Source organism: Ips typographus, linkage group LG6 (assembly GCF_016097725.1).
Source record: "Ips typographus isolate SLU linkage group LG6, UJ_Ityp_2.0, whole genome shotgun sequence".
Lineage (NCBI taxonomy): Eukaryota > Metazoa > Arthropoda > Insecta > Coleoptera > Curculionidae > Ips > Ips typographus.
Window position 1 is genome coordinate 10,361,033 of NC_138427.1, and position 20,239 is coordinate 10,381,271.

A 20,239-nucleotide genomic window follows, 5' to 3' on the forward strand; every position below is an offset into this window, starting at 1 on the left:
CGAGGACCCTGAGACAAAGAGCAGCCTGATAGCGGTTTCTGCTGAGGACAGCCATACAATAACATGTTAAGTAGGAAGCGGGTAAACCGCTTTGGAAAAGACTTAAGTCTTCAGAGGACATTCAGCACAGAGATTTGAACATGAATAGTCGAAATGCAAATGTTGTTTTCAAATTATTATTCCAAGAACTACGCCATACAAGTTTATCTAAATTAAAAGTAGTTTAGGTGCTAAAGGATTTTTAGCAGTTGAATCTTAAAAAAACTCAGCAAAACCTTTTTCGGAACCCGAATGACGTACTCTCTAAAGAATAACTGGGCATTTGCTCCCGGTCTATTATTCATCAGTTCATCTACCTTGTTGATCTTTTGCCTCGCCGTAATTAAGGTAAATAATAAAGCAATTTTAAAACACAATGGCTGTCAGCAGCACGGTCTTTTAATACTGATTTTCTTAATTTTATACTCAGCCATTTGGAAGTTAATGGAAATTGTATATCAAAACGGGTTTTTCACTTTTCCAGTTAAGAGAACCTTTTATTATTCCGATATGAAATTTCGGTTATTATTTTAAGGTAAAAAGCCGTAAAACGTTTACACCCATATATTATATTATATATATTAAAGTATTTGATGCTTTTTAGGTAATTTACATCATCTTGGCATTAATAAGAGCGTAATATCGAATAACGATAATCAAGGGTGTTCAAGTATAAACACAATTTTCTTACATGAAAATCACTTCTGCCTCATAAACCGAAAAGTTTTCTAATATCCCATTATCGACAACTGTGCCAGTCATGCTCACGACTTCGATACGAATATTGGATAGGCGTGTAGCTGGATCTCAAAATCTGACACAATATAATTTCCTCGTGCTTGAAAGAGCCCTTCAAATGTTTTTCCACTACGTTTAGCATAACGATTATCCCCGGAACTCATTTATGTTATTTTTCATTTTTATTTGGGAGGGAATCTGTTGTTCCCCAAAAATATTTAAGGATGGACACAATTTAGTCTTTGTGGGTTAAGATTCTAATAAATACACCCTATAAATCGATGTTTTAATATTGTTTTCGTTTTCCCTGGATACATTTTTTATTGCTGAACATATTGTGCAGATTAAATGTATAGAAGCGTGCCTGTTTTAATAATAGAAATCCGCATAACGAATGATACAAAAGCTGTTTAGGTCCCCTCGCTTAAATTACAATTTATGTGGGGGTGGGATTGTCAACCACCACTAAATTACGTCAGGGTTTATGTATACCTTTTAAAATCGTTAACTACATTTTTAAGCCATAAATCTTCCAGTGATAGTTTAAGGGTCACTATATTGGAGAAAAGAGTGAGTCATTTTTAGTGAATTAATAGTTATTTAATCAACGAGTGTATTAGTGAAAGCGATTAATAATCGAAATGGTTAATAATAGTTATTTATGTATTAAGCGCAAAAAGTATGACTTTTATGCTCTGAGAATGACGTTTGCTGCGCGGCACAAAGTGGAGCGCAGCAATCATTCGAGAGCATAAAAGTCACATTGTGCGCGTAATAGGTAACGAAATAGGAACCCTTGATAATGACAGTGACAGTTCTATCGTTAATGGTCAGGTCAACTAAATAATGTGTGTCTATTTCTCTCTGCTTAATACAAATAAAGAAGGATGGAACTATACTACTATACTGTGCATTAGTGGATGGATTAATGAACGATTTGGCATTCCTTATCGTTCATTAAAAAAAACTGTTAATACATGGTCGACGGAAAAAATATTTTTTCACTTTAAGCCCCTTTGAAACTTTTACCAGACATAAACATCTTAAAAGATCAAAAAGAATAAACAGCCTTGGCTTGCGCTAAATCTACTTTTCGTTCGCGAAACCAGCAATCAATTACTCGACGATCTGAAAAGCGGCTTCATCCCCCGATATTTAAGCACAAAAGGTCCCAAAGTATAAAATCTTAATCAATCATCTATACCGATCAAAATTAAAATACGACGTAGAGATGAGGCAACATCAAAATAAGAAATTCCTTATTAAAAGCTGGAGTTTACCGGAAATGAAAGCGCTTCCTTAATATCGAATTAAAAAGCAGGTATCGATCAGGGATTTTAATGTCTAATTTAACACTTTTATGCTGCAGTAGGAAATTTTAAACTCGCATTTTAAGACGATGATTTATGGCGATAGTAAAAAAAGCTGTTAAAATTTTGATGGACTGCACTTATGTTTATTTAATGTAGTATCTTAATAATGTAGCAATATGATTTGATACTAAAAGTGAAAAAAATTACCAATGTTACGCCAATGAGTGCCTACATACACCACCTATTGAATACTTTCACCATACGCATACATACAAAGTCTTTTTGTGTTCCACGACCTATTGTGTCACTTACAGGGGGAGGTATTCGAGTGCCAGGCGTGTGCAAATCGTATTTAATGAAACGCTGTTTACTTATAAGCCCTTGCTGAAGGCTTTGATTGGATTTGAAAAAGTTTCCAGACACCAGGCCAAATTCGCGCTGAGTAAACAACAAATTTTTGACGGACGTAGAAAGGGAACGATTTGGATTTGCCTCGAAGGATGGAATTTTTGCTAATAAGCGTTTTTTTTTTGTTTGGTTTTCGTAAAAGCTGCAATATTGATGCACATCTGTGTTAATAGTTTTACATTTCGCAAGAAAGTCACCCGGTACACTAACACAAGTCTCGATCAATGCAATAGCTTCCCATCATTTTTGTCGTATCCAAGAAACGAAGCTCACAAAGTATGACATAAAGCTCTGCATGTAGTATAAAGAAAGACACATCGCGTCTCTCTTTAAGCTTTTCTAGGGAAAACTCGAGCCCACTTCATTTTCCTATTGACACTGAAAAGTTGTTTCGTATTCGCTTTTTGACGGGTAATAAATAGACTTTGGTCTTGACAAAAAGTGAATTAAGGGCATGCAGAGCGAGCCCCTCACGCGCAACAGGGGAGAAAAATGTTTTGAGGAGGAAGTACGTTTGATACACGATTTAACTGACACACCCCCACCGTGAAATTTGATTTCGCGAAATTCAGACGCCTTTCGATTGATTAACGATGTTCGAATCAATTTACCAACAATGGAAATAGCTATAGAATAGCTGGAATGGAAATTCCTGGTTCTTGCATTCTTCAATTTTACAACACGAAACACTAAAGGTTGAGTCACAATAAATTGTTGTTAATTTTGACAAAAATAATTTCAATTATAATTAATAGAAACAACAGTCCAAATTCTGTAAAAACAATTTAGCTTTTACAAACTTTCTTTCTTTCTTCTTATAATCGTGATAGTAAAATCCAAGTTCTAATCTAGAGACTTGTTTTCATTATAACAAACTAATACGAGCTTAACATATTTGGTTTATTCTTCAAATAACCGAAATCCCGACGTAGCGATTTGTAATTGAGTCGTGCAGTTATTTGGTGCAGAGTTATTGGCCGCCCGTAGCTCTACAACTGCAAGGGTCACATCCCCTAATGAAATAAAACGGAAAGCTCTCATTATCTTAGACAAGACACGCAGCAAGTCGCCTTGCATCGCAGCATCCCTCCTTTATTGCCTTCTTCTCCCCCACAGAGACGAATTTCTTTGAACTTAATAAAGGACCCGCGACAAATACAGAAACGGGTCGTCGCTTTTGTAGAAAGAAGTTAGAGGCGGAAATAGGCTTTTCTGAAATTTCCTTTCAGCGCGATTAATAAGGCGTATTGCTTTCTCTAGCCCAATTTTTATGAGGGGAAAGTCGGTTAATACGTAAAAAACGAAGTTTTATACACCCAATATTTTTTGCTTTAAATTTCGAGAACTTGAAGACTTTAGCTCTTTAGGAGACTACTCTCTAGGAGAGTATTAGCTCAACTTGTAGTAGTATTTTTTATGCCTTTGAGTGAAACCTGTTGAAACTTAAATAAGGGCGCTACGGTCCTTTAAATGTTGCAGAAATGTGATTTTTGTTTGTGATTGTGTAGGTTACTGAATGACCTTAAAAAAATATTTACAATTTACCGCTATTTTATAGTATTTTTCATTAATTGTCGTAAAAACGTAGTATACCATAATGTGCTGATCTATTATAACTGAATATTCGTAATAATATTCTGAAGTGTTTTATTCAAATTAGATTTATATATGTGTGTTCATTCATACCCTATTGCGTTGTTGGAATTTACATTTTCCTAGCGGATTGGAAATCAAATTTTTTCGTCCTGAATACCAATAAGGTGTCATTATCCTTCATAACATCTGTTGAAGAATACAAGCCAAACTAAGAATTTAGATTAGACTGTGTTTGCTTATGCATGAATTTGATGTCATTTATAAACCACACCATACAATATGGACTATATTGAATGAAAACAATTTCATAAAATCATGACAAAAAGTAATTTTCACCAAGAACTTTGCTCTAGAGCTAGAGTAATTAAAGAACATGGTAGCTGCGAGTTGGTAGCGGTCGCATTTAAAATCCTTAATTATTTATAAATGCTTTCAAGCTCCTCAATGTAGAGCTCCCTCACGTCTAGACGTAAAGCTAAATCTAGGATTTTGAGCGGACTTTATGTGAATACAAAATTCAGTGCTCCGCATTTGGCCTGCACGTGTTAAAAATTCAAAAGTTTATTTGCCCTAAACGCGTTTACTTCTGCTAGGAATGCCGTTGTATGCATATCCAGTTTGTAACTTTCAATGCAAATTTATTTAGTCAACGCTGAAAAAATCTAGCTAAAACATTACCCCATGTGCAGCTCGTAAATTGGTACGTGTATTAATGTTCTGGCTAAAAACGGTTATCTGCAACATTCGCTAACATATTCCAGGATTAGCAATAAATTATTACAAAGCCTCTCCTTTCCACATCCTCCGGATTCTCTGGCCACCGAATGTGCGGACGTAGAAAGTAACTGCGGACTGCATCAAAGCTTTTTCGCATTAGGCATGAACCTGTTAAAAAATTAAAAACTAATTTCCATTAAATACCTTTGCAACCCGCAAAACGGTCGCAGACGTTCTGTTATTTATTCACCGTGTTTTAGTTGCATTAAATATTCGGAATGCGGCCTCAGTTTGGAGCTTAATGTTAGAGCTTAACAGGGAGGAATATGAAGCTTATTAATAAACGACATCGCAGCGTCGAGCATAAGTTTTAATATTTCAGAGATACAACAAAACTCGGTTTTATAATGTAACGTTAAACCCCTTTTGGATAGAACTGTAGAGAACGGGGACGTCTTGTTTGCGTCTCCAAAAGGTTGATTGTCAGAAAGAAGCATTAAAAATGTTTAAACAAAAATGGTACTCTATGCAGATGTCATAGGAGATGCTGACAACATGAATAATATAAACATTTAACAGAACCAATAATAAAAATATTACTTAAATAGTGCCAATATAGGTAGTGTACTCTAATAATAACAAATTTCTTTTACAATAAGCAAATAAAACTTGACAAATCTGAGACAAATAAACAACTAAATTAAAAAAACAGCAGAAGAATTAGAATAATTACTTTAAGGTTAGGTTAGGTTAAGGTTTTGACTTTGCTGATGAATTTGAAAATCTGTAATTTACTTCACAATTAATCTTCAAAAGTCTTTCCAAGATACTTTTCAAATATTTCTAAAAAAATCCAACGAGCTAAACTGGGTGATCATGGTGACCATTGTATAGACTCTTCTCCCAATCTAAAACTAATCATATTTTTTTATACATATTAATCATGAATTAATTTCACGTTTTAGAGGTTACGTGACTGATTTTTTACTTCTTTTTTACCTCCATCACACTAATATTAACATTTCTTAAATCAATGAAGAACAATGCTACAATTGTAACAGTTAATTTTAAGCTAAGGTAAGTAAGGTAAGTTTAACAGACCTGGAATTGTTGATTAGGATGCTATTGATTATGAGATTAACAAAATTATAGGCTGGAGCTTTGAGCAATGTGCGCAAATTTTAACTAGAGAATTAGATTTTACTGCGTTTAGTAGTGAGTAACTAAATTACTATGCTGCTGGTTATGCTAAAAACTCTTATAAAAATTACTTTAGCCCTATTTGGACTGCAATATCGTGTCACCAAAATATGCAAATATATAACGGAAACATGCCTAAGCCTAAGTTATCGCGAATTTTATATAGTATATATGGTGTTTGCTGCTATTGGAAAAATATCTGACATTCCTCTGATACCAGAATCAATAAGATCACAGCTCCCCTTTATAAAAGCTTTTAGACGTCGGCTCGGCATTATAGTGATTGCATTTGCCTGGCACTGAGCTAAAAATTCAATTAAAGTGTCCCCGTACGCTCTCACGCCCATTGTAAATTCTAACTTCATAAAACACTAAATTAGGGAGCCCTAACCGTGAAACATATACACAGGAAATGTCTCCGATGCGTATGATTTAAACTCTGAATGCGCATTTCAATTAGATCGTGAAGAAACTAATGAAATTTCGTACCCCAGCTTTGGTTTGAACTTTGTAACATTCTTTCTGCATTACGGTTGCAACACCCCCCCTGCAGAGATTAGGTGAATTTGAATTTCAAAGCGAAACCTTACGAAACTTGATATTTAATATTCAATGAATATTCGAGCACCGACGACATTAAAGGTAATCCTTTAACAAAGTCAAAAAAACTTTTCTTGAAGCTGTTTTGCCAAATTAGGGTTTGCAACCAAAGAGAGGGGCTCTAAAAACGAGACAGTCCAAGAGCAAGGTAATATTAGCCGGAGCATTTAATAAAAGGGCTGGAAGAGGGCGCTTTATCACTCCATTCCCTGCCATGACTCAATCTGGGTTACGCACTATGAAGCCTTCGTTTATCCGTCGCACCGCTGCAATTTGCACAACCCCCAGGAATATATGAAGTCTGGAGCCCTAATGGTGTTAGCGTTACGAATTTAACAATTTTACCACCCCACGTTTTAGCGCCGAGTTAGCGACACCGACGAGGATACCAAAGCATAAATCACAAGGATGCAATTTAAATTATAGCCACTTTCTATCAACGTTTAACTTTATTTGTTACAGACACATTTTTGTTCTGACGGCATGTGGGGAGAGTTTAGAAATAGTAGTTTAATTAAAAACATAATTTTACTGCTGTTTTCATCCTGAAACCGTAAAATTTTGTATTTTTAGCTTAATTGAAAAAGTCCGCCAGTATGACGTAATAAGTTATTGCAGTCGATCATATTTAGCGTATTTTACGCCCAAGACTTTACTGTGACGTCAGGATCCATTCGCCGCCGGGAAACAAATTCGGTCGATCGAGCAATCCTTTACTGTTTACCGTCCTTGGGTATCAGGGTTTTTTTTCACTACTTTTTACAGAAAATTCAAAATGTCGGCCTGGAACGCCATTTTGTCTCTCATTTTTTGAAACTACGCAATATTTCCTTTAAAATAAGGTGCAAGTCAATATTTTGATAGAAAATTCAAAATGGCGGCATGCGACGCCATTTTGTCAGTCATTTCTTGAAACTACATGAAATTTTCTTTAAAATGAGGTGCAAGTCAATATTTTGACAAAAAATTCAAAATGGCGGCCTGGAACGTCATTTTGTCTATCATTTATTGAAACTATGTGAAATTTCCTTTAAAATAAGGTGCAAGGCTATTTATAAATCGAAATAAGCCATTCTCTTTCGGTTAAAACTATTTTTTATTGAATGTAAAGGAGTAAACCACTGAAATATTGATCATAACCTTGCTGGCAAAGCTCGACAACTCAATTACAGCCGGTAATAAAAACCATTTTAATTAAAAAAAGATGAAATTGAAGCTCGCAATTTATAAAGCTTTGCGCTCATAATAAGTCCGTTATTTCCGATTATAAATAATAAACCTACCATAACCGGTCATGTTTTTATTTTGTGAGTAAAACCACTCAATTATTTAGCTCAATATAGCGGCAACTCCACGAAATTTTATTTAAATTGACCTAATCCGTCCCCAATATTGAAGTTTCAATTTAGAGTTTCGGGTTCGACAAAATATTGATAGCACGGGAATAATATTCTGCAAGCAAATTGATAAAATGTTTTACTGTGCTTCTTAAGACGTAGTTGAGAAAAATATTTCTCTTGATAGTACACTTCAGAAGCACACCGATTTATTGTCGGACAATTTTCATTTAGTTTCAATTTCCGCTTCAAACGTTTTACAAAATTGGCTTTTTCGTAGAAACTCAACTATCAACGTGGAAAAAAATTCTAATCTGTCTCCCTAGTTCATCAATGGAAATTAATCGTTTTTCCATTAAGTAGGTATATTTATTCCCGATAATACATTTCGCAAACATCTTCTTCGGTTCCTCTATTTCCTGTCACTCAACCCTAGTAAACTGTACTGTTTTACTGCACCGGCATGGAATTCCTTTCTAAGTAAGTTTTCATGGTAATTTACTTCTTGCAAAACATCTCTCTAAGGACCACCCATAGGCGTAGTCTTTCGGAAAATCAATCTTTCAAGCTCTATCTACCTAGTGCAAATAAATGGATGATGTTTTCGTTGAAACTAACACAAGTAAACATCCATTTTGTTTGTTCTACCTCGTCTTTCATGGTTTGAAACCATGTGATGCAGTCGTGATCGTTCACATATCAAAGTTAGTTTACTAAAAAGATTACGGTGACATAAATTTACCTACGCTGCTGAACATAAACCGGCAGCAGACTGCTAGCTATCGATTTTGAATGGCTATGATTTGGGATAGAATTTCCGAGATATTGACTTCCCCTTATAGTTTCCAGTCGCGACGCTGAACGAATTTCGTGCCCTGATATGAAATTTTACTATAGGGATAAACATATGCGTCAACACGTTGCTCGAGTTTAGGGTGGGTGTTACCCAACGAGTTTTGTTCAGTTTTGGCATTAAACGATTGTATGACCTGCACGTTTGTATCCTGACCTCACCAACTTAATTTAAGGTTTATACAGAGACCTGGTGGCGTCTATATTTGTTAGAGTTTGGTATTGGCATTTACGATCAATTTTATGTTTGATTGCAACTTTGTATGTAAAGGCTTGATTGGAAATTTACGATTCCACACTATATTGAAATCCTACCCCTTCAAAAGTTTTTTTTTTGGCATTTGTTTATGTAATTTCAATTAAAACAGAACTAAACTAAAAGTTGAATGGGCGCAACTAAGATGCCAAAGCACTTGTTGCTTCTCACTTAAACTCCCTTGAAGACTTTAAATATGCTTAAATCAACTTAAGAAAAGTGTTATTTTCAGCTTTAGTAGTAGTAGTAATGTTTGGAAAACTAGATAGTTTGAGCAACTAGGCCCTTCCATTTATCCAAACTTCTACAGTACGTTAAATTGAAGGTAAATTCGTTATTATTTGTAAAATAATTTTAATTGTAAGTAAAAAATGTTTTTCAAACAAACGGATATTGCACCAGTTTGTTGCAATAAAATATTACATAGTAGTCATATTAGGGTATTCAACAGCCTAAATCCGATTAAACCTACTAAACCTACGCAATATTTCATGGTGCTGTTTTGTAAAGGTTTTTTATTCGGTCAGGTCTTTGTTTTGTTCCCACCGATTTTAATCAATCCCTCCACTATAATAGTATTAGTAAACACTAGAGTTTTGGCAGTTTCGACCCAACCCTAATACACCCCCGACAATTTCGTGTTGACGCATATGTTTAGCTAAAACGTAACTGGATATCTGGACTAGAACTGCTAAAAGGATGGACCGTGTTTATCCAATGGAGGGTGGTCCGTCCACGATATTGTGCTGAGTTTTAGCAAAAGGCACGAACAATTTTTCCGGGTGGGTAATGAAGTTTGCAAGATGCCATCAGTAATTTAATAACCGTCGTAAAATTTTACACTTTACCAGGAATAAGGACTAATAAAGCCCGTATTGAATTTACAGTAACGCAATTATTGTCTTCTTCATTTGTCATTTGTCGCGTTTATTGCATTACTTCTCTCTGTTGCTAATCAAAATTTAGGTCGTAAACGTTACTTTTTTTTATGTTTAAATTTCATTGCCACTTACAAAAAGCAGATATTTAGTCAGTGAAAGCGTGTGACTGTAAAATATTACATCTTTAGATAAACCGTCCGGTTTAAAAGGAAGTTCTTACTTCAGGTTTTGATGGATGAACAAATATATTTGGCAAATTTATCTTAATTCGTGATTTAACACCGAGCCCGCAGAAGTTTTAATAGGATTTCTCGTTCATTACACAAAGTACATCCTTCAAAAACTTTATCAGAACTTCTGTTATATCCCGAATTAAGTAGAAAAGCAAAAATATTAGGACTTTCTCGTCTAAAGTTTCTCTCCCAGTTGAAGACATTTTGAAAATATCGATCCAAGTGTTACCAGCTAGACATAGTCTAATAAACACGAGGATGGTATTAAATTAAATATTGCTAAAGCTGGATTTCGTTTCGTATTATCTTACTCGTTTACAACTGTCTCATGCAGAGGATGTTGTTTTTGTTTTATAAATAATAATAAGCGCTCAATTGCAGAGTTATATTAAATGAATATGAAACAGGCTGTACATATACGAGTTTAAAAATTGTTTTCTGAATATTTTGAGACAATAAATAACTAAACCACAGAAATGCATTTTATGACTAAAAAAATATGTTTTTTAGTTTATTTACACTACCAATTAATTTAGAAATTTTAAATCAAAATTGCCCTAAACTACTTGTAAGGTAATATCAATATTATTTTTGCATGATTTAAAATCAAAATCTCAACGAGATTTCGTTTTTCGTCTGTCCAATGTGGTCCAATTTCTCTAAAAAATTGAAGCGCCTTAACGAGAAGGTAATTGAAATAAAGTTATCTGGATGTGTCAAGCCGGGCGCATTTGACAATTTTAAACTAGGAAAATGTAATTAAAGGTTTCACTCTTCTGCCTGAAAGGGACTAACTTTGTGAAACAGTGAATTAACTGCGCTTCTCGCTTCTCACGGAAACATACATGAAAGCGCTTCCGTTCCACTGATTTAAATCTGGGTCGTCACTAATTTGCGAGCTTCTATAGAATGGCTAATTTTTGATCAGATTACGTAAACGCTAGTTCAAAAATCTGATAATCTATGCCCTTTTGTTATACCGGCGAACTGGAGTTTAAACGTGTAATGGCTTTAATACGATTTAGAACGTTACAAAAGCTTACGATTGAAAGTTTGAAAATTTTGAAAAAAAAAAAACCAAGTCTTTACTTAGTTAAAGCCAGTCATGAACTAAATAAACTGGGCACAATATAAAATCATCTTTACTATTATGTAAGTGTCAATTTAGCACATTAAACAATGTTTACGACAAATATCTATCACTTCCATTAAATTTACTGTTAAATCAATTATTGTGAGAGGGGAGCATTAAACGTATATCCCTTCACAATGATAAATTCCGATAGATGATATTTGGAAACCTTATCTTTAATTAATAATTTAACACCAGACCTGCCAAAGTTTTAATGGGATTTCTCGTTCATTAAACAGGGTACAGACTTCAGAACTTTATAAAAGCCTCCGCTATATTTGGAATTACAGAACGAAAAAGGTCTAATGGTTACGTCCCATTGTGCGAAATCTGCTTCTCGGACTTTCCTTTTGACCGCCATATCTAAACCATAATTGACGAAAAACCACCTAATTGGATGAGTCAAAATTACATTTCCATGTCACACTCGAAAAAATATCCTATTGCGGATTTTTTTATTCAAAATATTCAGAGCATCGTCACTTTTTTATCCCAAACAAGATTCCCGCATATATCCTTGTGGAGCGAGATTTCCACACCACGTGCTAAAAATCATATGGCCCTAATCTCCTAAAAGGGAGAACCGAATGGAACGGGATTTTGGGGCTGCTCTTATAAGTTTGGGTATGGGAAACACTACAAACACGACGAAGTTGTTGCTTGTAAGAGCATCTGGCGTTCAAACAAACTCGGGCTTGTTGAGTTCCACCGCACCAAAATCCGCAACTTTTAAGATATGCCAGGGGCGCACTTCAATGTTTCCGACCTGCTTGAATTTCTTGTTTATTATCATAAATGTGTTGTGTGTATCGGAGAAGAATAGAAAATGCAGCTACCGCGGTGTGAAATCCATTTAGTAGAGAAGAGTTTTCACATTTAACTAGCTTTGTAGTTCCTTACAGCACAAATCTATAATATACCATGTTTTTAAATCTTTATTCCTGAATCATCCACTTGCCCCCGCTGCTTTAGAGAAGAAAACACCAGATTAAGGGGCACATGATGTCTCGCACGTGTTATAGGTTTTATAGGGATTATTGCTTATATATTTCGATTTCACGCATCCATGGATATAATGCGGTGTCTTTATTTTGCAAAACAGCTTTCAGGGGTATTTTGCCATAGTTTATTAAACTCTCAGCAGTATTGACCCTTCCGAGAAAGTAAACGTATTAGTGAAATATTCCGTTGCGATTTAAAGTTAAGTTTAGAGCAAATAAACCACAAACTTGGCTGCTCAGGTTTAAAACTATGTGGAAGTGCTCCTGGTGTCAATACCTGGCACCTGAATCAGGAATGCAATGCATTTTAATAAAGTGTCGTTGCACTTGATGATTAAACTCTGCAAAATTCCAAAACTATACATTTTCGATGAAATAATTTACGAGTTAACATTTTCAGTCTCAAGACAAATTTTATCCTGCATAAACTTCGTTCCAAAGGGGAAAAATTTAAAGTCAAACGTCGGGGATTTTTCCGTGAAATTAGTTATTTTCGTAGCTGAAAAAGCCTTTGTTGTTCCCACCGCAAAAATTCATTCCAACTTTACTTTCCGCGAATTCAAAGAAGATATGCAAAAGCGATTGACATATGATTTGCATATAAATGATATGAATCTTGTCGGTAAAACGCTTCACGTGCAAAATGGTACTGTTAAACTGGTGATTTCTTGACAAAAAGTCATGAATATAATCTGCTAGAAGGAAGACGATTAGAGTGTATAAGAGCTTTAGTAGGAATTTATGTCACTTATGAAAAACAAATTGATGTTTTATTGTTCTCTACGCCATCAGATTATTGTTTTAAAATCGGATTTTTAAAGACAATGAAGAACCACACGCAGGACTTAAATTTTGAATGATGATTATGACTGAAAAACTTACAGAAACAGGTTATTAAATATTAAAATGAAACGAGTTTACTGTAAAGCAAAACTTGATTAAAACCATTATTTAGGTTGAAGATTGTATTTACTAAGTCGTAACATAACGTTATGGGACACCCTGTCTAGTTTAAAAAAGAAAGAGACAATCACAAATATAATTATTTGACAAGTTGAAACGAGGATCAGAACCGTTTATATCCAAGCCAAGGGAGTGATCCCAGAGGGATTTCGAATTTGCGATGGCAAAGAAGTCAAAAGCTTGCACGCCTTATCCGGAAAGTCGCAGATATTCCAGGAATAATACATTCGTCCGCCGTATGCACAACGTGACAAAATAAATCTAAAATTATATCTCAAACATTTCCGTATTACGAGCATCCTTTCCGATGTGCTTTTCTGTTGCACGCAAATCAAGCTGTCAATCCTTCCCAGGCAGCAGCGCCGGTAGTTTTGCAATGGCAAAAGTTTTCTGCAAAATAAAATCTAGAAGCGAAACGGGCGCTGCGTTTGAAGTATCGCCGTAGTCCAGGCAGGTGAGGCGACAGGACAGATACGACATTGGGGTGAGTCCCGGGGGGTGAAAATCGGGACGCAGGCGCAACCCTATGACGTTCGCAACCCCCCCGAGTTGCCGTTGTTCCGCATCAACCCCACTTCGCTGCAAACTGTTGAACGAAGCGTGCGTGTTCGATCTGCTTACACATTATTCCTGCTTCATCGTAAATATCCCCCTTATTATACACAGGGTTCGTAAAGGATTGATCCGGACGGTCTGGATCGTTTCGAAACCAGGGGAAAAACAATTTTGAGACACTTTTTCGGTATTGTTTGGAATTGACAGCGCGAAGACACTTAAGGACATCGGGCTTATTGGAAGTGCGCGACGCGCTCGATATCGCGACAAAGATGTGATGTGTTTCAGAGGTGCTCTATTTTTCTAAAGTGACATTGCATTCTGTTTGAACTAAGCAGAATGGACGGGTACTACCCGAACAATCAGCGTCCACCTCCGCTACCACGCAGATTGCGAAATGAGTACGCCGAGCCTTTTGTTCACGAGTCCAGGTAAATGTCTTTGTTTCTGATTTGGAACAAATTTCATTAAAAAATATTCAGTTTTATGTAGATAAAACGTCCATTGGTAAATTACAACAAGTTTTTGAGGACGAGACACTAAAATCAATTCATCCAGATATTAATTAAATGCTGGAAATACTGTTGATGTACCAACCAGCTAAAATAGTATCTACTATATTATGATATGTAACACACATTGTTTTACAATATTATCATTCTTGTAGTAAAAGAACTTGCGGAACGTTGTGTATGTCACTTCCAGTCCTTTCACTTTCCTCTTCATACCTTGCCACCAAAAATTTGGTCTCAAATGACTTATGTCTGAACTTAAGTTATCTGTCTGTCTTATCTTTTCTGACTACTTATCTTATACCTGTGTTAATCCCATGCCTACCTACGTGATCAGACTCTTAACACCTTTAGATTTTGATGTATGAGAGTATATAAAAAATATTGTCAGTAGTAAAACAGACAGCAAGTGCTGGTAGTTGTTCAAGCAATAAGATTATTTGTATTTGTTGGTGGTTATAAGAAAATGCTGTAATATTTTGTTGTTACGTTACAAGCAACATATCTGAAGTTAAATCCACACATTTAATCAGAAAACATCATCAAGTAATTGCTTTCTGTTCAAAGAACCTTCACAGTAAGATTCTTGAGTCAAGAGAAGAAATTTGCTGCAAGTTAACAAAGAGTTAACATATACCGTAGAAATTTAAAATATAATTTTAATGGACAATATTTTGATCTTTTTTTAGAAAAATTGGTAGTAAAATACTATCTTAATCAATTCTCAAAAGTGAATCATTAAATAAATCTGTTGGGACTCAAATAAAATAATTAAAAAATACGGTTCGTCCATTGAAACAGTAACACTAGAAAAATCCTATTTTATCACTAATATTATATTCAAATTAATCTATAAAAGACTCAAAATCAGAGGACACTTACTTGACTCTGTATATGATTAATGCTTATCGATTCCATTAATCATTAAAAAAGAAACACGATGAGTAAAATTAACCCAACGTTATATTTATTTATCATTCAATAGAAGTAATTTGGAACGGCTTTCCTTTAATTGCGTTTGATACACAAACCTGAAGGCATCAATTCGAAAAAGGCGGAACGAGTTTCAACTAATTGTGTCCAAATGTGTCTGTGTCTTACTGAATGATTGATGATCTGTGGGGCTGGCGTGTGTCATTAAGGTTATGCCTCAAGCTTGGGGGCGAACAAAAACAATATCGAAAAAAAAACGATAGAGAGACAGGAAAATAATATTAATTGATTCTGAACTGGCATTGGATATTTAGGACCTGTTTTTCCATAATAATTCTGTAAATTTAATACCCTTTAAGTAGTCGAGCAATTAAAGCTTCTAAGTAGCTTTATTTGGTCGTAACTTAGAAAGGCCTCAACAGTAATTTAATTAAGTATCTGAAAGCAAAACCAGATAGCTTCCAAGGAGCAGCGCATTATCGTATAAGGATCTCGTTTTCAGAATATCCGGAGCAACGGAAAACGGCATTAACATTTAGAAGAACCTACTTTTATTACCCGTATAACGGTTTACAATATAAAGTTGGCCGTTTAAAGTTCACGTGGAAACAGGGGCATAAACACTGACTACACCGTGTTTTGTTCCTGCTTTTAGACCGTAACTACCGTAAATATGGCAACCCTTTTTCGAAGGGAAGAAAATGATATTTACAACCGCAAAATGCTGTATTTTGAATATATTTTGAGTGAAGATATTTCAACCGAAACGAGAATTAACACCCCCATTTATCTCAAGAAAACTTTTCACTTCTGTATGAAACTTTTAGTAGGAAACCTCGCCAATTTAACCTTCATTCAAAACGAAAGGGCCATAAAGCAATTTTAACTCATCCACAACCTCAAACCTTGATTGGAAATAGCACATGGAAAACAATTTAATTGCACCATGGTAGTTAATGTATTCCAGTCTAGACTATTGTAAACCCATTCGTGACTAATGTAATTTTCATAATGTGCATATGACGATTAAAAGTTTAATGAGGTTTTCCTTCCAACTCCTGTCAATAGTATCCAACAAAACTGACATCAATTCAATTTCCTTAAGCACCGAATAAAGCTTCACCGGTATTTCCAATAGCAATTACGCAAAAAGCTTACATTTACCGTCAATAGTAAAACATAAACATTCATTATTTATTTTTTCTTTTTCGTTGTTGCGGATTGTTCTGTCCTGTGTGTGTGTATTTTTTAATTTAAAACACAAACAATGACCGGACAGGGCTCTTGAAATGAAAAATAGAAATCAGTGACACGAATAGAGTCATAACGATATTTTTCTTGTTTTGCGAAACGGGGATTAAAATTGAAATGTTCCCAGAGTTTTGATGGCTCAGTTGTTAGGATGGTCTGATTAAAAATGCACTGATACATAAAGTTTAAAATGAATGATTCACAAAGCTAAAAAAGCAATATCCTGTCTGTGTTTAACTCCTGACGCTTGTCCTGATGAGATCTCAAGGGATTTGACCCTTGAAAATATGAATAATCAAATTAACACCAGAACTTTGTTATGAATGCTATGCAGAACAGCATAAAGATTTGCAAAACTGTTACGAATAGTTATGTGGAAATACAGTTCAGTGAGGTAGATATAAAATTCTAGTGCCAGTTGAGCGTCGAAGTAATCTCGCACACTTTATACATATTTTAGTCCAGATGACTACACTTTCGATGCAAAATTGAGTATATTGATCGATGCTTTTGCAGTTTTGTGGCAGTGCCAATATGGTCTGGAGATTCAGGCAGTAACGACGCAACGATCGGACCTTTAGCATATCAATTTTAATAAATTGCACCCGAAGTGAATCGATTACCCTTGCTCGGCTAAACCCATACAAAAGACCATAATGAATACAATCGGAAGCCCAGCTGATTTCACAGTGGTTGAACACTGCATGGTGTGGAATTATGTACTCGGCTTTGGCCATTGCTTTCGACCGATTTCCAATAATTCCTATAATTGCATCCAATTATAAACGTCAAAAATGTGAATTTATTGCTCTCGGGGCCCATGAAGGTCCCAAATCCCTATTTATATGCTAAAGGTCGCCGCAAATGATGATTCATTTTATGTTTGAAAAAAAAAATGGAGCAAATTCTGGCAAATGCAATATTCGAATCGAGCGTTTGAATGCACATATTTTTAATATTCATGCTTTAGGAAGTGGGAGAGATTATAAAAATAAATGCATGCATGCAAATATATTCAACAAAAAACAGTGAAATTTGTTTAAATTTGTTGAAAAAATAAAGAAATTTGCCAGAGATCGTGATCCAGTGTGACAAAATGACTATCTAAGTCTTCCTATTCATTACCAACATGCAGGTAATAAAGCGGCCAATCTTTGCGGAACATTTTGTTATGAATTTAGTTCAAAAAGTCCTGAATATGGCTAAAACGATTGGAAACCTTTCTACCGTGAACTCTATACACTCTAAAACTACCTCCAGGCTAAATTACTCGAAGAAATCCAATTTCTCAGGTAAAATACCATCTAGAAAAACTAGCTACTTTTTACGTTCGTTTCTCGTTTCCTGAAGCTCCTCGTCTAATTTTTCACTTGAAATTTACTTCCCGTAGATTTTCGGTAGGATTGTGTACGTAACTAAAAGAGAACAGAGGACGTTATTCATTCTTATCCCGCAATCGATCTACATTTGCGCGGCACCATTAACTACAGCGATTCCTTTTCTAATAAAACGGAGGAAACGGCCGAACGACTCTGGAGGCATCACAATACACTTGCAAATGCTTGTTATTGCTTATGAAAATGTAATTTAACGGTTCAGTTCGTCTGGGTGTGATGCCACTCTCCCCAGCGTCAATAATATAAATTGCTTTTATTTGCCCACCATGCAAATTTGAAGCCGATGTCGGCAGGCTCACAACTTCTGCTATTAATATGCATTAGGTTAGTTTAATCCGGTATCAAGGCTTGGATTATTATTTGCTCAAATCGATGAATTTTCAATTCTAATAACGATTGCCGCTGATGAAAGTGTCCCGAATTTTTCTTACCAGGAAAAGCTTGAAAATGATCCAATTAGATGTGTAGGAGGATGGAGCCTTGGAAACTGTGTGGGAGCAATAATATAGCTTGTCAAATGGATAATGTAGCATCCTAAGAGAATTCAAAAGTATCCCAAAAGGAACAGTTACTTATGTAATTGCAAAATTTGGACAATATTTTTACTGTTCTATTTTTAGACAATATGTATTATAGAATCATTGGTCTTACTCTTGTAGATTTTTTTTAATTGAAACGTAAAAGAACAACAGAATTAGTAGTAAAAATGTTTCTAATTGGTAATCCTCCCCAAACAAAAGTTAGTTACAATATAAATAATTATATTTACAATCTTCCGAAATCCCATTAAAAGTTTTTCACGTGCACTCCAATGCGGAAAACAACATTTTATTTTCGCGAGCGGGAAAACTTTAGTTTTAGTCTGCGGATAATTAATTATTGTGCTGTACAGAGTTCGCCATAAAGTTAAGTTAGCAAAATAAAATTAGCGTCTGCTCGCCCTCCAGCTTAAAAGGATAGTAATTGACTATTCTGTGTAGCGAGGATCTGAAATGGGGTCGTTTCCGACAATGGAAGTTAATGACCGCTCTTAGTTTCACAAAGAATTTCCCGGATTTATGCAAATATTTTTGGTTAGCGGTCAATTGGGTTAGAAACGGATTTCGTTAAATGCCCTAGAGGATTTCTAGGTAATAAACAATGTTACTCTACACGGAAAGCAAATGGGGGTTGACGAGTGTAGGTTAACCACATTCTAATTTTGTTTCAGATGCAATTGAATGTAACAATAATAGTCTTTATTTAGTAGTGCTTGAGCTCGTCTGTTTTTAAGTTACTTTAAAAGTTGCCAATATCTATGTCGATAGCGGTATACATATAAAGGAAAAAGTTACTCTATGATGGAGTAGTCCAGCAAAAACCAATTTTGTTATATGATTGAGATTTCATGCAAGGAGTCCATTTACTCTAAACTTTTTTGTTACAGAATGACGGGCATACCGCAAACTCAACTGGCTCAAAGTATGCAACCAGGAGGTGGACAAAACAACACTCTAACGTCCCAGGTGACGAATCAACCATCCCCTCCAATGGTAGTCCCGGTATTCCCGATTCGTCCTGCCCCTCCACCATCGTCGTCCCATTATTCGCCATACTCCCCGTCCAGGTTCCATATCGATAAACGGTGTCAATATCGGTGTTCGTGGAAATGTTCCAGCATCCTACTGATCTTTTTGAGCGTTTTGCTTACGGGGATGCTGACCTATTTTGCTGGTAAGTGTATAAGAATCTAAACTACTTGTTTGATTATATTGCTAATGATAATCAAACGTGCATTTTTGTTTCAGCGGTCAGTTCAATGAAGCCAAATATAGATTCTTCAAATTGCATCCTCGTCCAAGATGTGAAAGTTGGTGCCACACAAGACCAAATCACAATGGGCTCAGAATCAACGCAAATTCCAACTGAAGGTAATTCATGCACCAATCCATATTCAGATCTTTAATTATCCAAGAAATCAACTTCAATCGTCAGTATGTGTACAATAATGTGTATTTCCACGAACTTTGAAACTTTTCTGCACTATCCTTTCTTAATGCCAACATCGAACAGTAACAAACTTTTATGTTACGTAACTAATGTTTTCTGGCTAGTTTTTTAAGTTTTCCTGCCTGGCCGCCATTTCTGAATCGGATAAAATTTCAAAACCTAAACTCCCAAAGTTTCCCATAGTGTTGTCGTTAATTTCTGACAATGACATACTATAATTACCGTGTCTAAACAGCGAACACTTCCAGGAAAGTTTTTGCAGTTAAGACCCGCACTTTGTTTTCCCAGTTATTTATTTCTTTTAATAAAAGAGTTTTCTTTTGAACTTTGCCGTAG

The 20,239-nt window shown here is 35.4% G+C and overlaps 1 protein-coding gene across 8 annotated transcripts in view; it reads left to right on the top strand.

Annotated features, from left to right (window-relative positions):
• Ten-a (Teneurin-a transmembrane protein) overlaps positions 1-20,239 on the top strand; it is a 155,851-nt gene that overhangs the window by 104,650 nt on the left and 30,962 nt on the right. For 6 of the 8 annotated variants that reach the window (XM_081982261.1, XM_081982262.1, XM_081982263.1 and 3 more), the window contains 2 exons: positions 19,341-19,627; positions 19,702-19,824. In XM_081982261.1, the coding sequence (XP_081838387.1) occupies positions 19,341-19,627; positions 19,702-19,824 (410 nt within the window). Of the gene's footprint in view, positions 1-13,765; positions 14,253-19,340; positions 19,628-19,701; positions 19,825-20,239 lie in introns of those variants that run through there. The other 2 variants (XM_081982267.1, XM_081982269.1) reach the window with 1 other exon arrangement.